General features: G+C 44.5%; 2 protein-coding genes across 2 annotated transcripts in view; one reads left to right on the top strand and one right to left on the bottom strand.

The window, feature by feature from the left end:
- Window positions 1-7,608, top strand: part of XPNPEP2 (X-prolyl aminopeptidase 2) — a 43,488-nt gene extending 35,880 nt beyond the window's left edge. Inside the window, 5 exon segments of the mRNA XM_049766724.1 lie at window positions 489-593; window positions 976-1,035; window positions 1,447-1,523; window positions 6,133-6,222; window positions 7,154-7,608. Coding sequence (XP_049622681.1) covers window positions 489-593; window positions 976-1,035; window positions 1,447-1,523; window positions 6,133-6,222; window positions 7,154-7,348 — 527 coding nt within the window. The 3' untranslated portion in view covers window positions 7,349-7,608.
- The window catches only part of APLN (apelin), a 552,821-nt gene that overhangs the window by 169,622 nt on the left and 356,264 nt on the right, over window positions 1-26,935 (bottom strand). The window lies entirely within an intron of this gene.

Here is a 26,935-nt window from a genome sequence, read left to right as displayed (position 1 = left end):
GAAACTAAGCTGGATCTACATCCTCAGATTCCGATTTTCTACACCCAGACTAGCCTCCTGGTGATACAGGGATTCTATCATCATTCCATCAATGATTTACATGAGAAAATTTACCCCGGACAGAGAAAGTGACTTTCCTAGGGAAACACAGATTGGTAGGAGAGCTTGAGCCTTGAGCCTAGGGCTCATATTTTCTAAATCCCAGACTATTGCTCCAAAGTGGGGGGTGGCTGTCATCAGGGGGCTGCAGCTGTCAAGGGAGAAAGAAGTTGGTGCCTGACAAATGGCAGAAAATTGAAGTTGAGTTATTAGTCAGATAATGGGTAAAACATTAGGTGTGCTGGAACTACTGTTTACTTTTCTGCCTCTTAAAGTCCTTCTCCTCAATCACCATCTACGTAGTTGACTTCTAAGGAAGCCAAATGGGGCAGTGTAGGCAGTTTGGAGTTCAGCCAAGTGACTGACTGGGGACCGTTTTTCTCTTCCAGGGTATGCAGTGGAAAACATTGCCCGCAAAGCCTTGTGGGAAATCGGACTCAATTATGGTCATGGGACTGGTCATGGCATTGGCAACTTCCTGTGTGTACACGAGTGTACGTATTTTAACACTCCTTTGGTGCTCCCTTTCTTATGAAGATGACAGGTATGGACATGAATGAGTCACTCAGAGACACACACAAGGTTACTCAGTTGGTGAGAGATGAGGCATCGCAAAATAAATGAGACATGCTAGCAGCCAGCCACCCATATTGCCTACTTGTAGAGAAAAAAAGTGGCATGTCAAGACTTAACAGCTGACTGGCATCATCCCCAGAGAATAGTCTGTATGCATCAGACCCAGGTAAACAGTGCTGCAATGGAGAAGTGTTGCTGGATATGTTCAATAATCCCCACTTGCCTCCTCTTCCCTGGAAGCTTTTCATTGCCATACTGGTATGTACAGGAGAGTCAACACTGCCTCTATCTCCTTTCCAGGGCCAGTGGGATTCCAGTACAACAACATAGACATGGCCGAGGGCATGTTCACATCTATCGGTATGGTTCTCAGGATGTCCTATTCCCTTCCTACCCCAAAATTAACACCAAATAGAATGGTCTCACTTTTACCCCCACAAGCTTCTTCAGTCAATATGTTTACTTTAGCCTTAGGATGTGGTTCAGGACTGTCGATTCAAACTCTAGTATCTCTAATCAAAGTTGGGGTCATGAAACAGAGTGTACAGGAAGATGTGCATGCCTCCTAATAGGTTCTTAAATCTTACCTGCTGCACTACTAAGGATATTGGGATATTAGTGGCCCACCAGGTTGCTTCAGCATAGCCCATGAACACCTAACAAGTGGTGGTTACCAGGTACAGCCAAGCCCACAGATGCTCAATTGGCACAGGAGGCTCTGTTTGGGTCCACACCCCTGCTTACTACCGTCAACATCTCTATTTCTCCCAGAACCTGGCTTCTATAAAGATGGAGAATTTGGGATCCGTATTGAAGATGTTGCCCTTGTGGTAAAAGCAAAAACCAAGGTAAAATGCCAACCTGGAAAAAGACAGTACAGTGAGTTACACTTATCTTGTATGCACTGACCCTAGTTTGAATTCTCAGTGCCACACAAGACCGCCCCAAAACCACCAGGAGTCATTTCTGAATACAGAGTCAGGAATAATCCCTGACATCCCCCCAATAAAAAGACCCAAGGATAAAATGCTACCACATAGGATTCAGGTATGGAAGGCATGACAGTGACTTGGGCTGAGTGTAGACTAAAATATAAGAAGGTAAGTCTACAGAGGTGGCTCAAAGGCTGGAGTATATTCTTTGCATGCAGGATAATACAGGGGTTATGGAGGAATACCGGCTCCAGTTTAGTCCTGCATTGCATATGGTCCCTGAGTACTTCCAGGTATAATCTATAAGCATTGCTAGAGTGCCCTCAAAACACAATCTCTTTCACCATAAAAGTACATCAAAAGAGAAAAATTAATATGTGAATATAAAATTATTTGGAGGGGCCAGAGTGATAGTACAGTGGTAAAGTCACTTGTCTTGCATGCATTCAACCTGGGTTCAATCCCTGGCATCCCATATGGTCCCCAGAGCATTGCCAGGAGTGATTCCTGAACACAGAGCCGGAAATAATCCTTGAGCACTGCCAGGTGTGACCCAAAAACCAAAAAAATTTAAAATAAATAAAATTATTTGAAGTCACTCCTAGTTCCATAAAAAATTCCATTGATCAAGGCCAGAACAACATCAGGAGTGATCCCTTAGCACAGATCCAGGAGTTAGCCCTGAGCACAGCCAATGTGGCCCAAAACCCAGAAAAAAATTCCACAGATCAGTTTTACAGGTCTGTTTATTAGAATATTATATAGTATACTTACTAGAATATTAGAATCATCATGAGTTGGAGAGATAGCTCAATAAGCTGGAGTATGTGTTTTGCAATGTGGACTGAGCACTACCAAGAGTACTGAGTACCCCTGAGCACTCCCTATTATTTGGGTCACCCCCAGATGTTCTCAGGGATGACTCCTGGCTCTATGCTCAGGGGATCAGGGGACAAAATGGGGTATCAAAGATCAAACCCATATCAGCCACATACAAAGCAAACACCTTACCTGCTATTCTATCCACCACCATATACATACATACATACATACATGCATGCATGCATACATACATACATGCATTCGGATCCTGTAGAGAATTTTTTTTGTTTTGGGATCATACCCAGTGGTGCTCAGGGTTTATTCCTGGATCTGTACTCAGAAATCACTCCTGGAAGGCTCAGGAGACCATATGGGATGCCAAGAATTGAACCGGGTCTGCCACATGCAAGGCAAATGTCCTACCTGCTGAGCTGCTGCTCACGACATATTGAGAATTTTTTATGCCAATCAATGCCTGGATCCCTCTTCAGTTCTCCAAAAATATTAATCAGTATCCTTGCCCTAAATTAGTGGTTATCAATGAAATTACTAATCCACTTGTTCAAAATAAAGATCCAAGGGCTGCAGAGATAACTCACAGGACTGGAATGTTTGATTCTCTCCTGTGGTCCTGGGTACTGAGCAAGTGGCCCCTGAGTATAGCCAGCTGTGGCCCCCAAACAGAAACTAAGAAAGATTGATTTTGTATCATAATAATCAACAAAGTACCCAGACATAAACTTAAAAAGAAAATAATCCCTACTGAGGGATATAAAATATGTAAATAATTTATCCTTTCATAAAGGAAGTCTTATTATGATGAAAATGCCATTTCCCCCTATATGAACCTATAAATTAGAGACTACCTCTATTTCAGTGCAGGACATTTTGACAACTTCACCAACTGAGAGTAACTGTTTGTTGGTTGACTTTTGGTTTTGGGTAAAATAACCATACAGAAGGGCAGGGATGTGACAACTTGCATGGGTAAGGTCCTAAGTTCAGTTCCCAGCACAGGATGGCCCCCCTACACAGCACTGACTGAGTAGAGCCCTGGTAGCCCCACAAACTTAAATCACCACTGTGCATGCCCCACAAAACAACAACAAAATAGGCAAAGCTCAGAAAAAGTTTGAGGTAGAAGAGCAAGGAGGGTCAGCTGATTTCAAAAACAGTAAACAAGTTGTTTAACAAGCAAGGGACACAGAACTAATCATTTGTGGAGGAGGTGTTTAAATTGAAGAACCTCACTTTTACATCAAAGCAAAATTCCAAGGTAAAGTTTAAAGGTAAATCTATGAAAGATGTAAAAGAAAGACATTTTGGGGACAGGAGCAATAATAGTACAGCAGGTAGGGCACTTACCTTGCATATGGTCAACTCAGGTCCTGAGCACCACCAGGAGTAATTCCTGAGCACAGAGTCAGGAGAACTACTTCGTGTGGCCCCAAAATAACAAAAAAGGCCATTATGAGTTTATTTCTAGTTCAGAATAGAAAGGGGATTTCTAAGAAGCCAAGGAGATAAACAAAATGATAGCTTTAACAAAATTCAAACTAAACAGTATATAAAAACAATACCAAAAGCCAAGCAAAAGCTTACATGACAAATAGATCTTATGGGATAGACAAAGGATGGATTTCCTTCTTTTCCCATGAGCTTTTCCAAATCAATAAGCCAGGTGTGAAACTAAAAGAAAAAAACACACAAGCTAAAGGCACGAAGGGGGTAATTCACTAAGATCAATACAAGCAATCTATGCACATGAAAGATGCCCGACTTTGTTTTTAAAGAAATGCAAAGAGGAGTAGGCAGATAGCTCAACAATGTATTGCACACGTGAGTCCCTGAGTTTAATACTAGACACACATGCATAGGTGCATGCATGAGCACAGAGTCACTTCCCCCCCAAAATCAAAGCAACAACAAATACGATGTTACACCTATCTGATTGGCAAAAATTAGAGACTTTAATTATATTAGTGGTAGTGAGTGAGGACAGCAGTACTGTCTTTAACTGCTTGGTACAGTACAAATGAGCAGAACCTCTCAGCTGGCACACACTGTTGCTATCTCCCCAGCAAGAAAATTAAGGCCCCCACCCCACTCTTCCAGGAAGACAGTTTGACAATCTAAATAGAAATAGAAAATAGAAAAAATAGAAATCAAAATAGAAAATAGAAAAATAGAAAATATAGAAATCAAAATAGAAAAATATTGCCAGGGAGATAGATGCTTGCCTTGCATGCCACCACCAATCTGGTTTCAATTACCAGCACCCCATAGGGTCCCCTGAGCACTGCCATGAATGGTCCCTGAGCACAGAGCCAGGAGTAAACACTGTAAGATGTAGACCAACGCCCCACTAAATATGAAAAATGCCTATACATTTTGTCATACCAATCCCTCCAATGTATATGTACAGTTTCAATACGGTCCCAAAGTTCGTCAGAATGTCTATAGAATTATTTTTATCTCAGCACTGATGGTAATAGTAAAGTAAAAATGAGCAGAAACAGTCTAAATATCCATCACTGGTTAAAGCTGTTATCATCCCCAGCCAAACTATGAGCTCTTACACAGCCTTTAAAAGAATGACAGAGTGGGGCTGAGAGAGATAGTACAGTAGGTATGTGCTTGCCTTGCACAAAGCTAATCCAAATTCAATCCCAGAATCCCATATGGTCCCCTGAGCACTACCAGGAGTAATACCTAATAGCAGAGTTACCCATAAAGATCATGGAGTTTGGCCCAAAAAATGCTGTTAAGGGGTGGGAAAGAAAGTCAACCCAGAGCACTGCTGGGTGTGGCCACAAAAATTAAAAAAAAAAGTAAGGGAGTTAACTCAGATAAAAACTCAAGTTTGATTCCCAACTCCACCGAAAATTCCCTAAAATTCTGCTGGGAGCAGCCCAAATACAGAGCCAGGAGTAAATTGCTAGCACTGTCAGGTTTTGTAGCCCCCGCCCCAAAGAAACAAAACATGAAAGGAGAGCTGAAGAGAGTACAGGAGTTAAGGTGCTTGCCTTACAAACCACCAATCTGAATTTGAATCCCCAGTTGCCACCCCATTATCACTCAGCACCTCCAGCTGACCCCTGAGCACAGAGCAGCACCAGGTACGGCCCCAAAACCAAAATCAAATCAAAAAATAATAACGTGGGACCGAAGCGATAGCACAGCGGTAGGGCATTTGCCTTGCACATGGCTGAGCAAGGACAGATCTGGGTTCGATTCTCGACATCCCATATGGTCCCCCAAACCAGGAGCAATTTCTCAGCACAGAGCCAGGAGTAACCCCTGAGTGTCACCGGGTGTGGTCCCTTAGTCTCAAGCCCTACTTCTGAACTGACACAATTTCCACCTAAGACTCTCATGGAAATCCTGGGGTCCCACACAGAATGGGGTATATAGAATCTGATTGATAAATGCTGGTCTAGTGTTGGAATGGACCCTGGAATCTGAGTATTTGAAAAATTCCATAGGTACTATGAAAGCATATTGAAAAATCAGACCGAAGTTGGAATTTAGAAATTCAGAAGGCTGCACTAAATGTGGGATCCTAAGTGGTAGAGCTATGGGACACTAGGGCCTATCTTACCCTGTTGCCACAGTAGCTGTGGGTGAAACATGCCCTCCCTCTCTTCAACCAAGCTTCTCTTTTCTCACTTTCCTCCTTTCTCACATGTCCTGTGCCTCCCAGTACCCAGGAGAATTCCTGACCTTTGAAGTGGTGTCCTTAGTACCCTATGACCGGAATCTTATTGATGTCAAATTGCTGTCTTCTGAGCAGGTAAGTGCCTCTCAGAACTGTCTTCACCCTCAGCCTATGAACACCTACTGCTGTCTTCCTCCCTAGGCTCCTCTCAGCACCAGTAGGATCCATACTGTTGGCACCTGTAGACACATTCTAGTGCATTCTTCCTCAGTTCACCAGAGAACCCAGAGCTTCCAGAATTCTCAAATTGGGTCAGAGAGCTATTACAGGGGTTAAGGCACTTGCTTTATAGGAGCCAATCTTGGCATATTATTCCCAAGCACAGCTAGGAGAGATCCCTGAGCATAGAGCTAAAACTAAGCCCTGAGCACCATCAAGTATTTTGTCCCCTACTTTCCCCCAAAAAGGCATAAGGACTCTCCAGTAGAATACACTATCCAATCCAGGGAGTGAACTGCAAGCCCCAAGACTGGGTAAATGTCCTCAACCACAGTCTTAGGACCATGCACACTCTCTGGGACTTAGTCTTCTATAAAATGGGGAGAATAATGCCTGCCGTACTTACTCTCATTGCTGGGTCTGAAATTCACTGACCATAACAATTACTATGACAGGGGCTGGAGCAATAGTACTTGCCTGGCATGTGACTTATCAGGTTCGATCACCAGCACCACATATGGTCCCCGAGCCCCACCAGAACCAAGTCCTTGAGTCCATCCCTGAGCACAGAGCCAGGAGTAAGTCCTATGCAGTGACATGGGCTAACTAACCCTCTCATCACCACAAAAATTATTGTTACATGAACAATGTGCCATGGTGAAGGACTTCTGAAAGCCCCAGAGAAGGCTGGTGACCTAACAATGGCTGGGGGGTGTATCAGGGAGTGGTCCCTGGTCTAGTGTGAATAGAAGAGTTTCACAACAAGGGACCGACTGTCCCCCAATACCTTACTCATCCCTTGGCAGCTCAGCCTGGCAAGGTCCTCAATCCCTCCTACACTTCACAGCTCCAGTACCTGAACCACTACTATCAAACCATCCGGGAGAAGGTGGGCCCAGAGTTGCAGCAGCGCCAGCTACAAGAGGAGTACAAGTGGCTGCAGAAACACACAGAGCCACTGTCTGCAAGAGCCCCGCACACTGCCTCCTTGGCCTCACTGTTGGCCATTTGCACTCTAGCCATCCTTGGCTAGAGTGTGTAGATGTTTGGGGCTCCTCTATTGACCCCCCCTACTCATATCCCTCCACCTGTGCCCCCAATGTTCCAGTCAGCCCAATGAATGGCTGGAGGGTGGTCCCATCATTAACATAAATAGGCAACAGTGGAGCTAGAGAGGCTGAGGAAGGATGGATTGGAGATGGGCTAGCCTGTTGCTTTGGCCTGAGTGATAGGGTTCAGTCTCGAGACCGCCTGCTCCTGATTCTCACCTCTTCTCCTGTGGTCCAGCAACATGCATAAAGAAAATATGAAAGGCAACAAAAAATGAGTGGTGCTGTCTCTTGGTGCCAGTCATCTGTCCAGGGTAGCAGGGTGGATCAGTCACTCTGGGTACCATGGGCAATGTCCAGGTTCTCCACATGCAACTCGGTGAGGTTACTGCTGCCCCCGGCCTGCAGCCTTGGCGGCACCATCTAGTGAATGGTGAGCACCACTCATGCTCAGAGTGCTTCCCCAGAAACTAGGCCCAGTCCTTTGTCCCCAGGAGGACCCCTCTGGGCTTCTTCACTTCCATTCTGGCTCCCAAACCTCCAGGGAAAGGAGTGTCAACCAGTTCCTTATCCCCCAATGAAACTAAAGCCAAACTGTTGACCTGAGTCGGCTGACCCTGAGCCCCCCAACTAAGATCAATCACACACTTACTTTCATTTCCGAGGCTTCAGAGCCTGTGAAAGCCTCACCCTGTCACCACCTGCTGCATACACCAGACCTGCTTCCACCCACGGCTGCATTCTCATGCTCAATCCCAAACCAGAGCTTCCCTGGGAAATTTCACAGTCCAGATACAGTGGCCTCACTGTCAAATCCTTCAGCATTCTTGGGTGGCCTGTAACTTGTACACATGATTCAGTGTCCCCATTTACAGACAAGAAAACTGAGTGGCAGGCAGGTTAGGACCTGTCTAAGGGCACAGTATGTGATCAGCACACAGTAGGGTCACAATAGCCAGCAGTGTGGCAGTTTTGCCCTTCATAGTGAAGTTCTCAGTCTACCACCTAGCCCTGAGCCTACTGAGGGGAGGCATGGAAATTGGGAGCGGAGCTGGGAGAGCTGAGGGTTTAGTAAATTTACTCCAACCAGCCCAGCCTTAGCCACCTGCTTTCACATCCTGCTCACTGCTTAAGACGGCCTCACAATAAGCCTTCAACTGGGCTTCAACTGTGTTTTGCTGTGTTGACTGGGACAACTGCCAAATGCGGTTTCTGTGGTAGGGGAGCTTGAGAGGAGGTGAGGTAAATTGGGGACACAGAAATGACGGTCCCCAGGAGCTTAGTAGGGGAACACAAGTACCTGAGAAAGTGTATGTGCGCGTATATGTGGGAGTACCCGGCTGTTCACAGGCCTGCCACGCCCAGTCAGCCATGCCTAGTGCCTTATGGGGCAGAGGTGAGCCACAAGCTGCTGAGACACTTGTCAGATGCGGTCTGGCCAAGTTGGCGCAGGCGCCTTTGTTCAACAGAGCACGCAATAGTGGGGAGGAGAGAACCAAGTGTCTGAGGCACAGTGGTCACCAGATGCAGACACCTGGTCTCGTTTCAGTGTTAACATGACCTGTGACAGCACTACTGATATCTGCCACTGAAAGGGCCAGCATTGGCATGTCCCCACAAAGACCCTGTAGCACCTATCAGTGGGCCTCATTCTGATGTTGGCTGAGCCACTTGCTCCCCTATTATTACTCTTGCTCTACTAATAATAAATTTAAAGTCATCTTCATTAGCATCATCACACATTGAGTGTTCAGTATGTACCGGATACTGTGCTGTACATGGATTCTCTTTTAAAATATTTTTAGAAGCATATTTGTGCTGGAGAGAAAATAAAGGAGGTAAGGTACTTGTCTTTCATCCTCTCAACCCAGGTTTGAATCTCTGGCACCATACAGGGTTCTCTGAGCACTTCCAGGACAGATCCCTGAGCATTGAGCCAGGAGTAAGCCTGAGTGTGGTGGTCCAAAACAAAGAAAGGGAGGCAGGAGTGATAGCACAGTGGATAGGACATTTGTCTTGCACACAGTCGACTCAGGACAGACCTGGATTTTATCCCGGCATTCCATATGGTTCCCCGAGACTGCCAGGAGTGATTTCTGAGCACAGAGCCAGGAGTAACCCCTGAGCCAGGTGTTACTACCAGGTGTGACCCAAAAATTTAAAAAACAAAGGAGGGAAAAAATAAAGGAAAAGGAGAGGAGAGGAGACAGAAGGGGAGGGACAAAGGAAAGAGGGGAAGGGAGAGGAAAGGATAGGAGAGGAAAGAAGGGGAAGGGAGAGTTGGAGGATGGGGAGAGGAGAGAAGGGGAGGGGAAGGGAGAAGAGAGAGGAAAAGAGAGGAAAAGACAGGAGAAAACACTTGTGAGGAGGGCATTTGGACCAAACGCAGAGCTGCTGAGGACCAGGGATAGAATCAGGGTCAGCCACGTGCAAGACAAGTGTCTTACTGTTTTTTAGTCTTATTGTAGTCAGATCAGATAACACGAAATATAAGATCTGCCCTCTTAATACATTTTCAGTACACAATGCAGCAATGCATTCTCTCGCTTAATCCCCACAGCCTTTGAGAGGGCACTTTTATCAGACCCGTTTTACAAGCAAAGAAACTAAGCGAGGCTCCCCCAAATTCACCAGCCTGCTCAAGATCACATATCAAGGAAATGAAAAGAATGAGATTCAGATCAGTCCGACACTGCCAGAATGTACCCTCTCAGAAAAGGGCGAACTGAGCAGCTCTTACTATTTTCCAAGTAAGAAAACAGACACTCATCCAGAGCCACACAGTTGAGTTGGTGAGGAGCAGATTTGGGACTGAGACCTGGATTGTGTTGTCCCTACACCATCCTTCTTTCCTAGAACCTGCCCCTCCAGACCTTTGCCAGTGTACCCTGATATTGTCAGAGGCCTGTGAGAGGCAGCAAACAGCAGGCGGCTCTTGGGTGCCTGACTAATATTTACTCGGGCTCTTCAGCCTAGTTCACCTCACAAACTTCCTTGTCCATGGATTGAAAGATCCAGGGCTTCCCCAAACATGACTAGCCCACTCAGTCCACCATTTGGGGACTAAGAATCCTGACCCAGGAAACTCAGCTAAGAGCGCTGCAATCACCCCAGTTCTTGACTAGATCCTACTAAGGGCTTAATGTGGATGAGGGAGGGAAGCATTTTGGCATGCCCCACACACAGACACTCTGCAGGACCACACTAGAGAGCACCCCAGGAATGGAAGAGAAATAAATGACCCCTTGGGCTTTGAGCTTTCATGACATGAAACAAGAGTGGCATGACACAAGAAGTTTAGCCCTCTACTGCCTACTAATTGCTCCTTTTCCAAAAGTTAGGATTTTAAAGGTTTTTAGGCCCAGCTGTGTCAGCGGTGTGAACGCGGGCCTGCCATTTCACCTCTCTGGTCTTTAGTCATCCTTCCTGTAAACTATATTCATGCCTTCCCCATGAGGTTGCAGCGAGGAGCCTTTACTAACCGGATGTGGCAGCTCTCTGTAAGCCAGGAAATCAGACAGACTTAGGGGTACTAATAATAGGATTCACCCAGCCTCAGTTCAACTTTTGGCATTTGAAGGTAGCGGGTGGTGTTTGAAGGTAGCTAAAGAAAAATTTGGAAAGAGGCCAGAACGATAGTGCAGTGGATAAGGTACTTGCCTTGCACGCACTCAACCTGAATTCAATCCCAGTTATCTCATATGATGTTCTCGGGCCCTCCAGGAGTGATTCATGAGCACGGAGGCAGGAGTAACCCCTGAGCATCACCAGGTATGGCTCATAAAACAAAACAAAAATGGGGGCCAGAGAGATAGCACAGTAGTAGGACGTTTGCCTTGCACGCAGCCAACCCTGGATGGGCGGTGGTTCGAATCCCAGCACCCATATGGTCCCCCAAGCCAGCCAGGAGCTATTTCTGATCGCAAAGCCAGGAGTAACCCCTGAGCACAGCTGGGTGTGACCCCCCCAAAAAAGACACAAAAATAATCACCCAGAAAAAGAAAAAATTGGGAATAGAAATTTTGTATCTACATGGTCAAGAATAGACAGGCTCTGAGCAAGCATCTAAGTTGTGTTTTCCCTGCTATGCTCTCTGGAGCCTTTGAGTCCTCAGAAAGGCTAAGAAGGGGACAGCGAAGTGATAGCACAGCGGTAGGGCATTTGCCTTGCATGCTGCTGACCCAGGATGGACCCAGGTTCAATTCCTGGCATCCCATATGGTCCCCTGAGCCTACCAGGAACGATTTCTGAGTGCAGAGCCAGAAGTAACCCCTGAACGCTGCCGGGTGTGTCCCAAAAACCAAAATATAAATAAATAATTTAAAAAAGGCTAAGAAGGGATACAAAGGTCCAGATAAAAGCCACCTAGAAGGGCTTTCCATAAATTTGTTCTAGAAGTAGATGCAGAGCTAGATTCCTGTGTGAGTGGCCTTGTGCTCAGAGACATCTTGCACTTGGTTGAATGCTCTGTTGTCACCGTCTTGACACTGAAGACTTTTCCAACAAGGGACCCCATGTTTTCCTTTTGCACTGCTCCCGCCAATACCACAGCCAGTCTGGACTAGGAATTCCATGAGCAAACAGAAAATAACACAGATTCAATTCCTTTACTGTCCGACACAGAAAACTTCAGCAGCAGCTTGATAAACTGAAGGAATTCTCCCAAGGTCAAACACAGCCTGTTGGGGCCAAAGTTGGGATAAAATCTATATAGCATTCTGCCTCCCTCTGTGCTAACTACTTTCTTATGGTCTTTCTCTCCTTTACTACCTCTGAGGAAAAAAAACTGAGGCCCAAAGCAACCTGTTTGAGGTCACAAAGCTGTCACAACAGTAGTGATGATGGGATTGAGCTCATATTTCTTGGCACTTTAAATATTTTCTATAGGAAAGTGATAGGAACACATGTACACACATGCATTTATAAAAAGCTGAAAGTAGACTAGAGAGACAGTATTGTGGGTAAGGTGCTTGCATGGCATGTGGCTGATCTGGGTTCCCTCCCTGATACTATCTGTGGTTCCCCGAGTCCCACCAAAAGTGAGCCCTAAGCACTACAGAGCCAGGAGTAAGCCCTAAACACAAAACCAAAAGAACAAATAATGAGTTTATTTCTTTCCTGACAACTAAATCAGTCCTCTCATTTGCTCACCAACTGGCACCTCGAGCTTATCGTGGATGAGGACTATGGAAGAAGCTAGGCTGGCAACTTTTCTCCCAGCTAAATAATATCCTTTGTGACTTTTTTTTATTTAAACACCTTGATTACATACATGATTGTGTTTGGGTTTCAGTCATGTAAAGAACACCACCCATCACCAGTGCAACATTCCCATCACCAATGTCCCAAGTCTCCCTCTTATCAACTGACTTCCTTAAGTCAGTGACTGAGCACACAGTGCCCCCAAACTAAATAGTAAACTGAAAGATTCAATAGAGGGACAGAGCAATAGCCCAGTAGGTAGGGAGTTTGCCTTGCACACATCAGACCTGGGTTCGAGCCCCAGCATTCCATATGGTTCCCTGAGGCTGCTAGGAGTGATTTCTGAGTGCTTCTGGGTGTGGCCCCAAAAATAAACAAAACAAAACAAAAAGAAGTAGAGAAAGAAAAAAAAGAAAAATTCAATAGAAATGATTTCCTCCTTATGATAATTTCCCAGGCTGTCAGCTGGCAGTTGGTGGTATGTCCCCAAACCTGCCCAGCCAGCCCTGCCCTGAGGCCAGTCCATCTCCACTTCCTTGTTCCTTTGTGAAACAGGAACTGAGCAGGCAGTGTCAGTGGAGTAGAATGAGTGGTTGAGAAAACTCCAGTGGCCCATGGCAAGGCCTATGAAGATGATTTCTCACCCTCTTGGGTGCCTACTAGTTCTAATACCCTCTTGATTGTCAAGTCTAGAATACCTTGAACTGAAGGATGCTGACCTTAACAAGATTGATAATTGCAGGGTCTGTGCCAAAAGACACAAGAGAGATTTCTATGTAGTCAAGATGAGACACAAAAAGGGTTGCCAAGGCAAGGGGAGAGAGAAACTGACTGGTCTCAGATATGAACCGATGGAGCTTTGGGGTACAAACTGAACACCAGACTGGGCACACTCTTTCAATATGTGTCATCTGGTTACTTACACATACCATACTTCTTCGTACAAAGCCCACATTAAGCAATCTGTGCTGCTTTGCATGTGTCATGCTGTGATTTGGAAGGAAAACCATGTGCCCCTGCTGTTCCCTCAAAATTACGGTCAAAACTCTTGGAGAACTCCATGGAGAATCTAGAGTCAGAACCCAACACAGTCCTAGCTCAGCATCATGAATGTTGCTGGCATGTTCAGCGTGAACTCAGGTTCCTAGGCTCCAAAGTGAAGGAGATTCAACTAGGGATATTGGTGGAGGGTAGTGGACACTGGTAAAGAGATTGGTATTGAAACACTGGATGTCTCAAAAATCAATCATAAATGCCTTTGTAACTTTATGATTTGCAATGATTTAATAAAATTTTTAAATAAAGTGGAGGAGATCCACATGAGCTTGTCCTGGAGTCCACATGAGATTATCCTGGCAGGTCATAACAAGACACTTCACACCAGGTCCATAGCCATAGTACAGAGGATATGACATTTGTTTTGCACATGGCTGACCTGGATTTGATTCCTGGGATCCCATATGCTCCCCTGTGTCCCATCAGGAGTGATTTCTGAGTAAAGAGCCAGGAAGATTTTCTTAGCACAGCTTGGTGTGGCCCCCAAACCAAAAAAAAGAAGCACAGTTAGTACGTGATGTTGCATGATTCCTATGGACAATTCAAGAATGTAGCAATTTATTTTTATTTTTATTCACATTACTTTGTAATGTAATGTAACTATTTTTAATAAAATATTTATTTAAGCACCATGATTACAAGCATGATTGTAGTTGGGTTTCAGTCATAAACAGTGCAACATTCCCACCACCAATGCCCCCTCCCTCTTTCTCAACCCTCCTGCCTGTAGTCGAGACAAGGATTCTACTTCTCTCACTCATCTAGATTGTCATGATAGTTGTTATTGTAGCTATTTCCATAACTGCACTCACCATTCTTTGTGGAGAGCTTCATATTGTGAGCCAGTTCTTCTGGCGCTCATCTCTATTATCTCTGGTCATTATTATAATAATGTCCTTATTTTTTCTTAAAAGACTATTTTGTATCTATCTTTCTCCCTCTGACTTATTTCACTCAACATAATAGTTTCCATATCCATCCATATATAGGAAAATTTTATGACTTCATCTCTCCTGACGATTGCATAATATTCCATTGTGTATATGTACCACAGTTTCTTTAACCATTCATCTTTTGAAAGGCATCTTGATTATTTCCAGAGTCTGCCTATTATAAATAGTGCTGCAATGAATATAGGTGTGAGAAAGGGATTTTTGAATTTTATTTTTATGTTCCTAAGGTATATCCCTAGAAGTGGTATAGCTAGATCACATGGGAGTTCAATTTACAGTTTTTTGAGGAATCTCCATATTGTTTTCCATGAAGGCTGGACTAGATGGCATTCGCACCAGCAGTGAATAAGAGTTCCTTTCTCTCCACATTCCTGCCAGCACTGATTGTTCTTGTTCTTTGTGATGTGTGCCAGTCTCTGTAGCGTGAGATAGTATCTCACTGTTGTTTTGATTTGCATCTCTATGATCATTAGTGATGTGGAGCATTTTTTCATGTGTCTTTTGGCCATTATTATTTCTTCTTTGACAAAGTGTCTGTTCATTTATTCTCCCCATTTTTTGAAGGGGTTAGTTTTTTTTTTCTTGTTAAATTCTGTCAGTACCTTGCGACTTCTAGAAACTGGCCTAAGGTCCAATAAACCTTATCAATACCCTGATTCCCATCAGATTACAACGCATCTTGCCCAAATAAATATACTTCCCTGAAGAGGAAGGGGAAAGTCTCATGCCCTGCTGAAGCCCTAGCAGCTGCACACATAGACCCACCATGTGGGTCTACAGTTGCTGTCATGCCACTGGCCCAGCTTCACCGCTTTTCCACTAGTCTCTGCAGAAACTTCTAACAAGCCAAAAATTCAAGGGATAAGGGTTTTGTGGCTGACATTTCCAGGGACTGCTTGGAAACAGGGCAGGCCACCTCCCCACCCCACACCTCAGTATTTCCAGAAGTCCCAGAAGCCATTCTCAGGAACCATGGCTATTGCCATATGAACTCATTGGCCCAATTCTATAGATCTTCAAAGTCCTGGACAAGTGGCGGGTTATGTGGCTGCATGACACCTCCATAATTTTATACTAACTCCCCAATAGGAATATACAAAATTAGATGTGAAATTATCATATACCTGTAACAATGGTGTTTAAATAAAAACAAGCAAAACCAACAACAAAATGATCAACTAGCAGTAAATAGCTTAGTAAACCTTTGACTATGACATAATGACCCCATTGTGAGATATGACAATTTTCACAAATTTTCTTTTAATAAACTTTTTGTTAATAATTCCATTACCATTTGGTTGTACCAGACAAAATTAAATGAATTCTTCATACTTGCCAAGGGGCAGGCTTCAGGGAGGTTGGGAAACATGGGACAATTGTGGAAGAACTGTTAATCTGGTGATGGATTAGTGTTGGGACATTGAATGACATAAGTGTATTATAAATAAAACTGTAAACCCTTGTGTTTAAAATAATGAAATTTAACATAAAATATGCTTCCCTGTCTTTTTTTTTATAAAATCTGCTTTTGCTTGTGATTTTTGTTTTTATAGTTACACCCATGGCGCTCAGTTTACTCCTAGGTATGAAATCAAAAGCTCCCCCCTCAAAGTGCTCAGGCACCTCTTCAGGTTCTGGGGATCAAATCTGTGCAAGCTAAGTGCAAAGTAAGTGCCCTATCTGCTGTACTATCACTCTAAATCTAGAATCTGATTTTTTTAACAATATAATTCTCTAGTATGAGAACTACTACCAACTTATTGCAGAATAAAGACCTGCCTGTTTTTGTTAGTTTGTGGGGGGATTAGAAGGAAATTGTGATCATGTGTGGCAATATTCAGGATTTACTCCTGGCTTTGTGCTCAGGGATCACACTTGGTGAGGTCAGGGGACTCTTCGTTGTGTCAGGGATAGAACAGGAGTTGACCATGTGCAAGGAAAGTGCCTAAACCCCTGAACTAACTCTCCAGACAAGATATTTTTGTTTATTTTTTAATTTTAATATTGGAGCCATCCCTGGTGGTACTCAGGGTTGACTTCTGACTCTTGCTTAGACATCACTCCTAGCAAGGTTCAGCAGACAACACTGTATTATCACGCTACACACCCCCATTAATTTTTGTGGCCCATTTTATCATTGTCACTGTTTTCATAGAGCTCACTGCTTAAAGTGACTCACCCAAGGTCATACATACAGTAGAGGTAGCTTCATCAACTGTGGGTCGTGACCCCATTTGAGATGGAAGTAAAGGATTGCATACCTACTTTGTATGCCTATATATCAAGTGTCATGTCAAAATTTCTTGGAAAAAATGGGTTATAATTGGGAAAAGTTTAAGAAGCCCTATAGCAGAAAATATAGGTCAACCTAAACCTGGTTCCACTTGCCTCCATTTCTGGGAACTGTTCTTCCTTAGTGCCCTAGTAGATTTGTCCCCAGTGGATTACCCAGTAATCTTTGTCCTTGTAGCCTTGGGACAGACTCCCAGATAGAGCAGAACTTCCCAGTCCTCCCAGTCATCCACAGAAAGGCTCTCCAGTGGGTGTATTATTTTCAATTCAATTTTATCTTTATTTAGACCAGTAGTTGTTGACAGCAGAGTTTCAGGAATACAATGTTTCCAGCTCCCATCCCATCACCAGTGTCTTCATCCCTCTGCCAATGTCCCCTTGTTCCATCCCACTTCCCAATCTGCCTCCTTGATAAATGCTGGATGTTTTCACTAACCTGTATTATAGAATAAGAAGACAACAGAAAGTAAGGTGTCAAAGGTGGGGAAAACAGGGACTAGAGCAATAGTACAACAGGTAGGGTGCTTGCCTTGCATGTAGCAGACCCATCCTCTACATTCCATAGTGAGCCCTCCAGGAGTAATTTGTGACTGCAGAGCCAGGAGTAAACACCCTGAGAACTTCTAGGTGTGATACCCTCAAAAAAAACATAAGAAAAAGTGTGTAAACCATTGGTTCTAGATTACAGAAACAAAAAGGTCAGAGAAGAGTAAAAGAGAGAGAAACAAGAAGAGGCATTGGGAATAGTCAGGGGTCTTTGGGTTCACCTGTGGTATAGAAGCGAGGTGTCTATATAGTTCTAAACCACTAGAGCCAACATAAGTATAAATATGTGATCCAAAATACAATAATCAATCTTAAAATGTGTGTGCAGTGAGTGAGTTTTTGCTTCGTGCCAAAGTTCAGCCTCCTCTTCTAGTGGTAATTACCACAGCTGCCTGCAGGTGTTTCTTGTTTTTCAACCAAGACCTAATCACGAGTTATAAGTTCAGAGTCAGAGATGAATCTCATTATGTGCCATCAGCCCTTATGTTTTTGGAGCTGTGCTGTCTATGCAGAAGTGGTGCCCTTGCCCGGAGTCCAGCGCTCAACTATAGCTTCCTCTCCTCCTTCCACTTTTGCTCTTCTTGTCCTCCCTCCTGCTTAAGATTGCCAACAAGAAATTTCCTTGGGGGTGGAGTACAGCAGGTCGGGAGCTTGTCTGGCATGCAACCAACCTGAGTTTGATCCCTACCATCATATATGGTCTCTCTAGCAGCACCAGGAGTAATTCCTGAGGTCAGAGCTACAGTAACCCCAAGTATTGATGATGTGCTCCCCAAAAAGAAAATAAATCTGCTAGGGGCCAGGGAGATGATAGTAAAGGAGTTAAGGCACTTGCTTTGCATTCAGTTGACTTCAGTTTGATACCCAACATTTTCTTTTTTTTATTAAATTTTTATTTTTAATTATGAGAACAAAGATGCAAAGAAAGAGGACAAGGTAAAGTTACAGTGGAAGGACAATCACCTATAAACAGAATTCATAGAAGTCCCCTTGTTGATATCTTAACATTGAACTTTCAGACAAAGAACATTAAGAAAAATAAAACAGAACCCATGTACAATTACTTTGCCCCTCAAGCCCCCAGATTGTAATACATATTTCTTAGCAGCACATCAAGCAATCTAAAGCCATAAAACTTATGTAACTCCTTAAACATTGAAGGTATAGTACTTTTTTACATTTCCATGCACATCATATTAGTTTAATTAACCTCAAAAGTTGGTTTTTCTTTTTAAGGATAAGAGTCAAAGGAGCACAGTAAAAACGGTGTTAGAGTGGCAATAATAGTTTGCATAGGCCCACCAAAATATGGGGGACATGGAAAGGGAAAACCTTGGCCTAAATACAAGGAGATTCTACCTCTGAAGTTTCCTGGCATAAGACCAACTCTAGGTTCCAGGCAAACTAGTTTGCCCAATCCAAGTCATTGTCTGTAGTGCCAACACACTTTTATTTTTTGGGTTTATTTTTGTTTTTTTTTTGGGGGGGGGCACAACCAGTGTTGCGCAGGGGTCACACCCAGCGGTGCTCAGGGGTTACTCCTGGCTGTCTGCTCAGAAACAGCTCCTGGCAGGCACGGGGGACCATATGGGACACCAGGATTGGAACCAACCACCTTAGGTCCTGGATCGGCTGCTTGCAAGGCAAACACCACTGTGCTATCTCTACGGGCCCCACACTTTTATTTTTTACAGTCTCTGTTGTTGGATACCCGACATTTTCTTATGGTTCCCCCAAGGACCACCAGGAGTAATCCTTGAGAACAAGCCCCAAACAAGAAGAAAACGGAAGGAAGGAAGGAAGGAAGGAAGGAAGGAAGGAAGGAAGGAAGGAAGGAAGGAAGGAAGGAAGGAAGGAAGGAAGGAAGGAAGGAAGGAAGGAAGGAAGGAAGGAAGGAAGGAAGGAAGGAAGGAAGGAAGGAAGGAAGGAAGGAAGGAAGGAAGGAAGATTTACTAATGGATCAAGCTACCAACTTGGACTAGGAGGATGATTAAGGTATTTCTAGATTCTAGAGATGGGCAGCTCCCTTCCTAGTACTGTCTGCAGATGGGAAATATTTTCCTTGAAATGAACCCAAATCTCCCATTGTTGTTTTCCCCGTTATTCCTGATCATCAGAACTCCTCCACAAGAGTAATATGAAGTCAGCTTGCTTTCCCACCCAACCCTGTAAGCCAAATAGTAGAGATATTAAGAAAGTCCAAGGTTGAGAGAGTTTCCTACAGATCATGGCCATGTAATCATCATTCCCAGATAGCCACTTATTGTGCCTCTGATACTTCTTCCCAATACTCTCTCCACCTTCTTTACTCCCCTCTGGGAATAGGGACCAGAAACTAGCAACTAGACTAGCATAGAGTGACAATCTCTTTCAGGAAGTTTGCTTCATTGGTACTTTAGCCTAATGGTTGATAGAGTACACCCAAACACAGATCAAAACTGCATTTAGGGCCTGGAGAGATAGCACAGCGGCGTTTGCCTTGCAAGCAGCCGATCCAGGACCAAAGGTGGTTGGTTCGAATCCCAGTGTCCCATATGGTCCCCCGTGCCTGCCAGGAGCTATTTCTGAGTAGACAGCCAGGAGTAACCCCTGAGCACCGCCGGGTGTGACCCAAAAACCAAAGAAAAAAAAACACCCTGCATTTAAAATAAATAAATAAATAATTTTTCTCCCAGGCTAGAGTAATAGCACAGTGGGTAGAGTGTTTGCATTGTGCATGGACAACTCGGGTTCAATTCCCAGCACCCCATACTGTCGCTCAAGCACTGCCAGGAGTAATTCCCAAGTGTAGAGTCCTGAGCATCCCTTGTGTAGCTCTAAAACAAACAAAAATCCAACTTGTACTCCTGTTAATTCCAGAGGTAGTATCTTGTACAGTTTGCTGAGCCCCCCTGGGACTCTGCTTCCTCCCTGAAAAACTAGGCCAACAGTTCCTGTCTGAGAGAGTCCACCACTCCCTTGATGCAGAACATTACTTTCTTTTTCTAATTTTGTTTTGATTTTGGGCCACACTCTGCTGAGCTCTGGGCATACTCCTGGCTCTGTGCTTAGAACTACATTCTGGCAGTATATAGGGGACCTTATGTGGTGCCAGAGATAGAATTGGGAGCAGCTGCATGCCAGACAAGTTTCTTATCCCTATACTCTCTTTGGCCCCTATAGAATTATTTTTAACTGACTGTGTACATGCATATACAAATAATTTCAGGGGTGGAAAGATAATGTTATGGGTTGAGCACATACTTTGCATGCAGGAGACCAGCCTTCAATTCCCGTTGCCACCTGGTCCCCCAACTACCAAGAGCAACAACTCTTGAACATCCAGCTGGGGCAGCTTGTGAGCAACACTGGGTGTGAGCCAAAACTAGCGAATTAATTTAATATGATTTACAAACTCACTTTGGGTCTGGAGAGATAGCTCAGAGGGTAGGAGCACAGGTTTAGCTGGGAGCCCCAGATTTAACCCAGTACCACATGGTCCCCTAAGTAATACTGGGAGTAGCCTCCAAAAGAATCACTTGGCAAGTTTTCCCAATGATATCTATCCTTTTTTCTCTAAACTCCTACCCACTCAAATCTGGATTGTGCTCCTTCAAAGAGTGCGCCTAGCCCAAATACCCCAACCAGACACCTTCCAAATTAGGTCTGCTCTCTGAGGCTTAGCCAGATTTCACTATCAGTTGACACACAACACACATACACACAATTTCAACATTACAGCAGAAAGTTCTCCTGCCTAGTTTTTAGATGGCTTCCATCTTTGCCATCTTTCTCCTAATTTGACCGATTTACCTCATGGGGTTGTGGCAGGATTAAGTAATGCTGGTGAAGTGCCTAATGCAGTGCTTGGCAAAGAACACGGGCTGGCGAATGTAAACCCGCCATCACGTCCCAGGTGCAAAGGCCCTTGACAGCTATTCCTCTCACAGCTCCTTCAAGTGCCTCTCCCAAGAATCAGCAGAGAGCAAGCTGCCAGGGCCCATCTGCCAGCCCATGATCAAGTTCAAGGCAGCTTTGTTCACTAAAGGACTGGCCAGGATCTCATCTGGAGCTGAGTGGCCTCTGAGTCTGGAACATAATCTATAAAATAGAAAGAGGTGGCCCAGAAAGGGAAACCAATTTGAAAAATGTTTGGGACCCACTTAGCCAGCTGGGGTCAGACTGAATGATGAGACTCTAGCCAGGACCATCTATCCAGAGATAAAAGTGGGGGGAAGGTAAGTTTGGCTTCTCTGAAGGCTGACCATAACCATTAGATCTGCTTAGCCAGAAGGGCAGGGCTGAAAAACACAGTCCTTTGGGTCCTGTGCATTGACAGCTTCTACTTCTGTCTGAGGTCTCTTCACATGCCCGGCCCTCCCAACCACCCACCCAGGCCGCCCTTTTCCCAGGCTGCCCTGCAGCTCGGTTTGCTCTGTGGTTAGTGTGTGAGCTCCCATAACTGCTGGGGCTGCGCAAACAGGAAGTGGGGTGCATCCTGCGCGCCAGCCATGCCACTAGCGGGAGCAGTGCAGACCCAGAAAGTTCTCAGTGTGACTCCCCCAGGCCCACTTCGAGTCTCCCCCTTCCCGTGCAAGTCCCAGGTGCTCCAGAAGCTGCATACCACCACCTTGGATCGCTTTGTGTACCCAAGGGACCACGGCTGTCCACGGCCTCCCCCACCGTGTGGGTGGTGTTGGGTGCTAGAGACTGGGGAGGCCTGCAAGAAGCTTTCAAGCTCAAAGTGCAAACCCCTAGGTTAGCATGCAAGCGGTTTTCATGCATCCTCCTCAGCAGAGCACAATCTCGCCCGTGTAGTCTCAAGATTTTGGCTGGGAGAGAAGGATTTTTGTCTTCCTTGGATTTTCCAGGACAGATGATAGATGGTGTGAGAACATGGGGGAGACTGTGGGGGAAGGGAGAGGAAGTCACGAGAACATCTTGGAAACAGGAGAGGCTCTGCCCAGTTTCACAAGTGCCACATAAAGAAAAACCTCAAAAGAAACAGCTTTACCCCAGGATTTCCCTTCTGGAAATCTATGGGGAAAGAAATGGTGGATGTGACTCTTTACCTTAAGAATGTTTGCTTGAAGAGTTAAAAAAACATCAGCTGACCCAGGACGGACTGCAGTTCGATCCCCTGGTGTCCCATATGGTCCCCCAAGCCAAGAGTGATTTCTGAGCGCACAGTCAGGAGTAACCCCTGAGCATCACCGGATGTGGCACAAAAATCCAAATAAATAAATAAAAACATAAGCTCACCCAAGTTCATCGGGAAGACCTAGTGAAATAATTATGGCATCCAAAAGCAATTACAAATCAAGAGAAAACTATTTCATAGCATGGAAAAAGAATGAGCTGTATATGGGGCCAGAGTGATAGTACAGTTGGTAGGGCACTTGCCTGACTCAGGTTTGAGTTCAGCATCCCATCTGGTCCTTGGAGGAGTGATGCCTAACTACAGAGCCAGGAGTAAACCCCTGAGCACTACGGGGAGTGACTCACCAAAACAAAACAAACAACAACAAATGAGCCTGGGCCAAAAAGATAGTTCAGTAGATAGGGAGGGCCCTTGCCCTACATGCTGCCAACTCAGGTCTGATCCCGAACCCCAGATGTTTCCCCCAAACCCACCAAGAGTGATCCCTGAGCACAAAACTGGGAATAAGCTCAGAAAACTGCCGAGTGTAATCCTCTCAAAACACATACAGAGAGAGAAGAGAGAGGAGAGAGAGAGAGAGAGAGAGAGAGAGACTGTTTTCAGAATGACAAGTAGCTAGCAAGTTTGTAAAGTGTGATTTTTTTTTCATTTTTTAAAAAATGTAAAGAAATCAGTGAGGTTGCTCAAAGACTTGGAATACATACTTTGCCTATGTGAACCCCCAGTTCAATTCACATCCCATGGCTCCCCTAAGTATTTAGAGTGCCCCCTGAGCACCACTGAGTATAGAACCAAAATCAAAATAAGAAAAAAAGAAAAAAGAGGAAAAACAGCTTTATTTAGATTCATTATAATACACTCTATTTTTATTCTTTAAATCAATTATTTAATAGACTCACCATCAGGTATAGCTACAAAGTTGTTCGTGATTGTGTTTCAGTCATGCAATGTTCAACATCCTTCACCAGTGCATATTTTTCATCATCAGTGTCCCCAGTTTCTCCCCCCCACCCTTCCCTCACTCTCCCCACTGCCTGCCTCTATGGCAGATATATTTTCTTCTCTGTCTCTTCATTTTAGACATTGTGGTTTATGATGTTGTAACTGAAAGGATATCAGGCAGATCACTTTTCTTCCTTTCAGCACCCAGTTCTTGTCCAGGGTGATCATTTCTAGCTATCATTGTCATAGTGGTCCCTTCTCTGCCCTAACTGCACTCCCCCGGTATTTGTGGCAAACTTCCTACCAGGGACAAATAATGTTGAGAAATATTCACTAAAATTAAATTATTTGATTGAATCACCATGTGATACACAATTACAACGTTGTTCATGATTGAGTTTCAGTCATACAACACCCATCCTTTCACCAGTGCACACTTTCTGCCACCAATGTCCCACATTTTCCTCCTGCCCTTGTCCCTGCCCTCCTACATGCCAGCATCTGTGGCAAACATTCCCCCTTCTCACACATAATCTATTTTTAATTTTTTTTTGGTTTTTGGGCCACACCCCGTGACACTCAGGGGTTACTCCTGGCTATGCACTCAGAAATCGCTCCTGGCTTGAAGGACCAATACAGGATGCCAGGGGATCGAACTGCAGTTCGTCCTAGGTCAGTGCATGCAAGGCAAATGCCCTTCTGCTTGCACCACCACTCTAGCCCTTCTATTTTTAATTTTTTTTGTTTTTGTTTTTGGGCCACACCCGGTGGTGCTCAGGGGTTACTCCTGGCTGTCTGCTCAGAAATAGCTCCCGGCAGGCACGAGGGACCATATGGGACACTGGGATTCGAACCAATCACCTTTGGTCCTGGATCAGCTGCTTGCAAGGCAAACACCACTGTGCTATCTCTCCGGGCCCTCTATTTTTAATTTTTAAAAATTTTTTGTTTTGCTTTTAGGTCACACCCAGTGGTCTGGCTGCCCCTAAAGGTGCTGAGAGGACCATGGAAGACTGGAGACTCACTTGAGGTTGACCACATAAATTGTACATTAAAATATTTTTTATGTCCTGGAGAGATAGCACAGCGGCGTTTGCCTTGCAAGCAGCCAATCCAGGACCTAAGGTGGTTGGTTCGAATCCCGGTGTCCCATATGGTCCCCCGTGCCTGCCAGGAGCTATTTCTGAGCAGACAGCCAGGAGTAACCCCTGAGCACCACTGGGTGTGGCCCAAAAAAATTAAAAAATTGTATGTGGCATAAGCATGAAATAACTCTGGCCACTAACCCAGGCCTCAAGCTAAGATGAACAAAGGACCATGTGCTTTGCCACAACTAATATAAAAGCAAAACCACCTATGAGGTATCTCTTTGCCCATTGCCAGAGGTATAAATTTTGTAAATTTGTTTGTTTGGTGCTCATCTCTGAAGGTGCCCAGAAGTTAATCCTGGCTTGATAGTGGCCATATGGTGCTGGAGTCTCAGGACTTCCACATATGAAGCAGATACTGCAGCCTTTTAAGTAATCTTCCCAGTTCAAATTGTACATTTAAAAGTGCCAGGAGTGATTTCTGAGTGCAGAGCCAGGAGTAACCCCTGGGTATTGCCAGGTGTGACCCAAAAACCATAAAACTTTTTTTAAAGAGTATTACTGGGACCTAGAGTGATAGTACCGTCAGTAAGTCACTTATTTTGCATACAACCAACCTGGGTTTGATCCCTGGCACCCCTGAGCCCACCAGGAGTGAACCTTGAGCCAGAAGTAACACTGAATGCCACTGGGTATGGCCAAAAATAAATTTAAAAAGAATATAACTTAGGGATTTTTTGCAGGGGTGCATACAGATAGGTGTTCTGGTACAGGCAAGCAAGCACCTGTACCAGAGGCTATTCATGACCCTAGGCTTAAGAGAACTTCTGGTAATGTTCAGAGAACCATATGCAGTGCCAGAAAGTCAAACCAGGTTTGGCCACATGCAAGACATCATCTTAACCCTATACTATTTCTCTAGTCCCTATTTGAAGTTTTGATGTATATTTTTTCTCTTTCTTTTTCTTTCTTTCTTGTTGTTGTTGTTGTGTGTGTGTTTTGAGTTATACCTAACAGAGTTGAAACCCACGTGCGAGACAAGCACCTTACCTGCTATACTCTATCACCAGCCCCCAACTTTACAATATTTTATTATTTGGGGGAATTTGGAGCCACATGAGTGGTGTTCAGAAATTATTCCTGACTCTATGTTAAGAAATGATTCCAAGTAATTCTCAGGGGATCATATGCAATACTGAGGATACAAGTGAGGGTTGGATAGATACAAGACAAGCAGCACCTGTAGTATCTCTCTGGTCCAGATGTTTTAATGTATATTGATATAAGTTCAAAATCCAACAGGATATTCATCCAAACAATGTGAAAAAATATGGAGAATACTTGATTTTTCTTCTCTTTTTAATATGTGCTTTCAAATTTGTATATGAGGGGCCGGGAAGGTGGCGCTAGAGGTAAGGTGTCTGCCTTGCAAGCGCTAGAGTAGGACGACCGCGGTTCAATCCTCCGGTGTCCCATATGGTCCCCACAAGCCAGGGGCGATTTCTGAGCACATAGCCAGGAGTAACCCCTGAGCGTCAAATGGGTGTGGCCCAAAAACCAAAAAAAAATTTGTATATGAGGAATATGTATTATTTTTAATAAGAATAAGCCATTTGTTATTAAGATCTCTGCCAGAGAAAATTCCCAAAGTGAGCATTAGAAACAGTGACTAGACATTCAAGAAATACTATATGAAACAGACATTTGCTGGGGGTACACAGTTGCTGATGTTTGTCAACTATTTTGTTGATGGCTGTGGTGGTTACAGAAATATAGATGCTATGGGATCAGAGATACAGTACAGCAGTTAAGGTGTGCTTTCCTTGCATATGACCACAGAAGTTGGATTCCCCAGAATCCCATATGGTCCCTTGGATGCCACCAGGAATAATTCCTGAGACAGAAACAAGAGTAATGCCTGAGCACCCTGAGTGTGGCCCCCAAACCAAGAAGTAAATAAAAATAAAATATAGTTGCTGACTCTATGGGAGACTGTTCCAGTGGGGGAGGCTGTGGGTGGTTGGTTGTAGTAAGGATGATGATGGAAGAGCTGACAAAAGTGGGATTGATGGATTGAAAGGGTGAGGGCATCAATGTGATGCCTGTCTGAGGGTAACGCTCATAACGGGCGCAGTGGCAGAGGGAGCCAAATAGAGGCAGATGACTAAGGTGGAGACTATAGGTTGCTCTGGACATGGTGATGGTTGAGGCACTGATGACACAGGGGAGGCCTGCAGGGATGGCGGTGGTGAGAACAGCAATGTGGTGATGGTTATTAGCCTAAGCTTTGTGGAGCTGACTCGCTGTAATGTGACGACTGTGAGGATGAAGGCTGTAAGGCGGTGAAAATTGTCAGTGCTG

The sequence above is a fragment of the Suncus etruscus genome, chromosome X, assembly GCF_024139225.1.
Source record: "Suncus etruscus isolate mSunEtr1 chromosome X, mSunEtr1.pri.cur, whole genome shotgun sequence".
Taxonomy (NCBI): domain Eukaryota; kingdom Metazoa; phylum Chordata; class Mammalia; order Eulipotyphla; family Soricidae; genus Suncus; species Suncus etruscus.
This window is presented reverse-complemented; position numbering and strand designations above follow the sequence as displayed.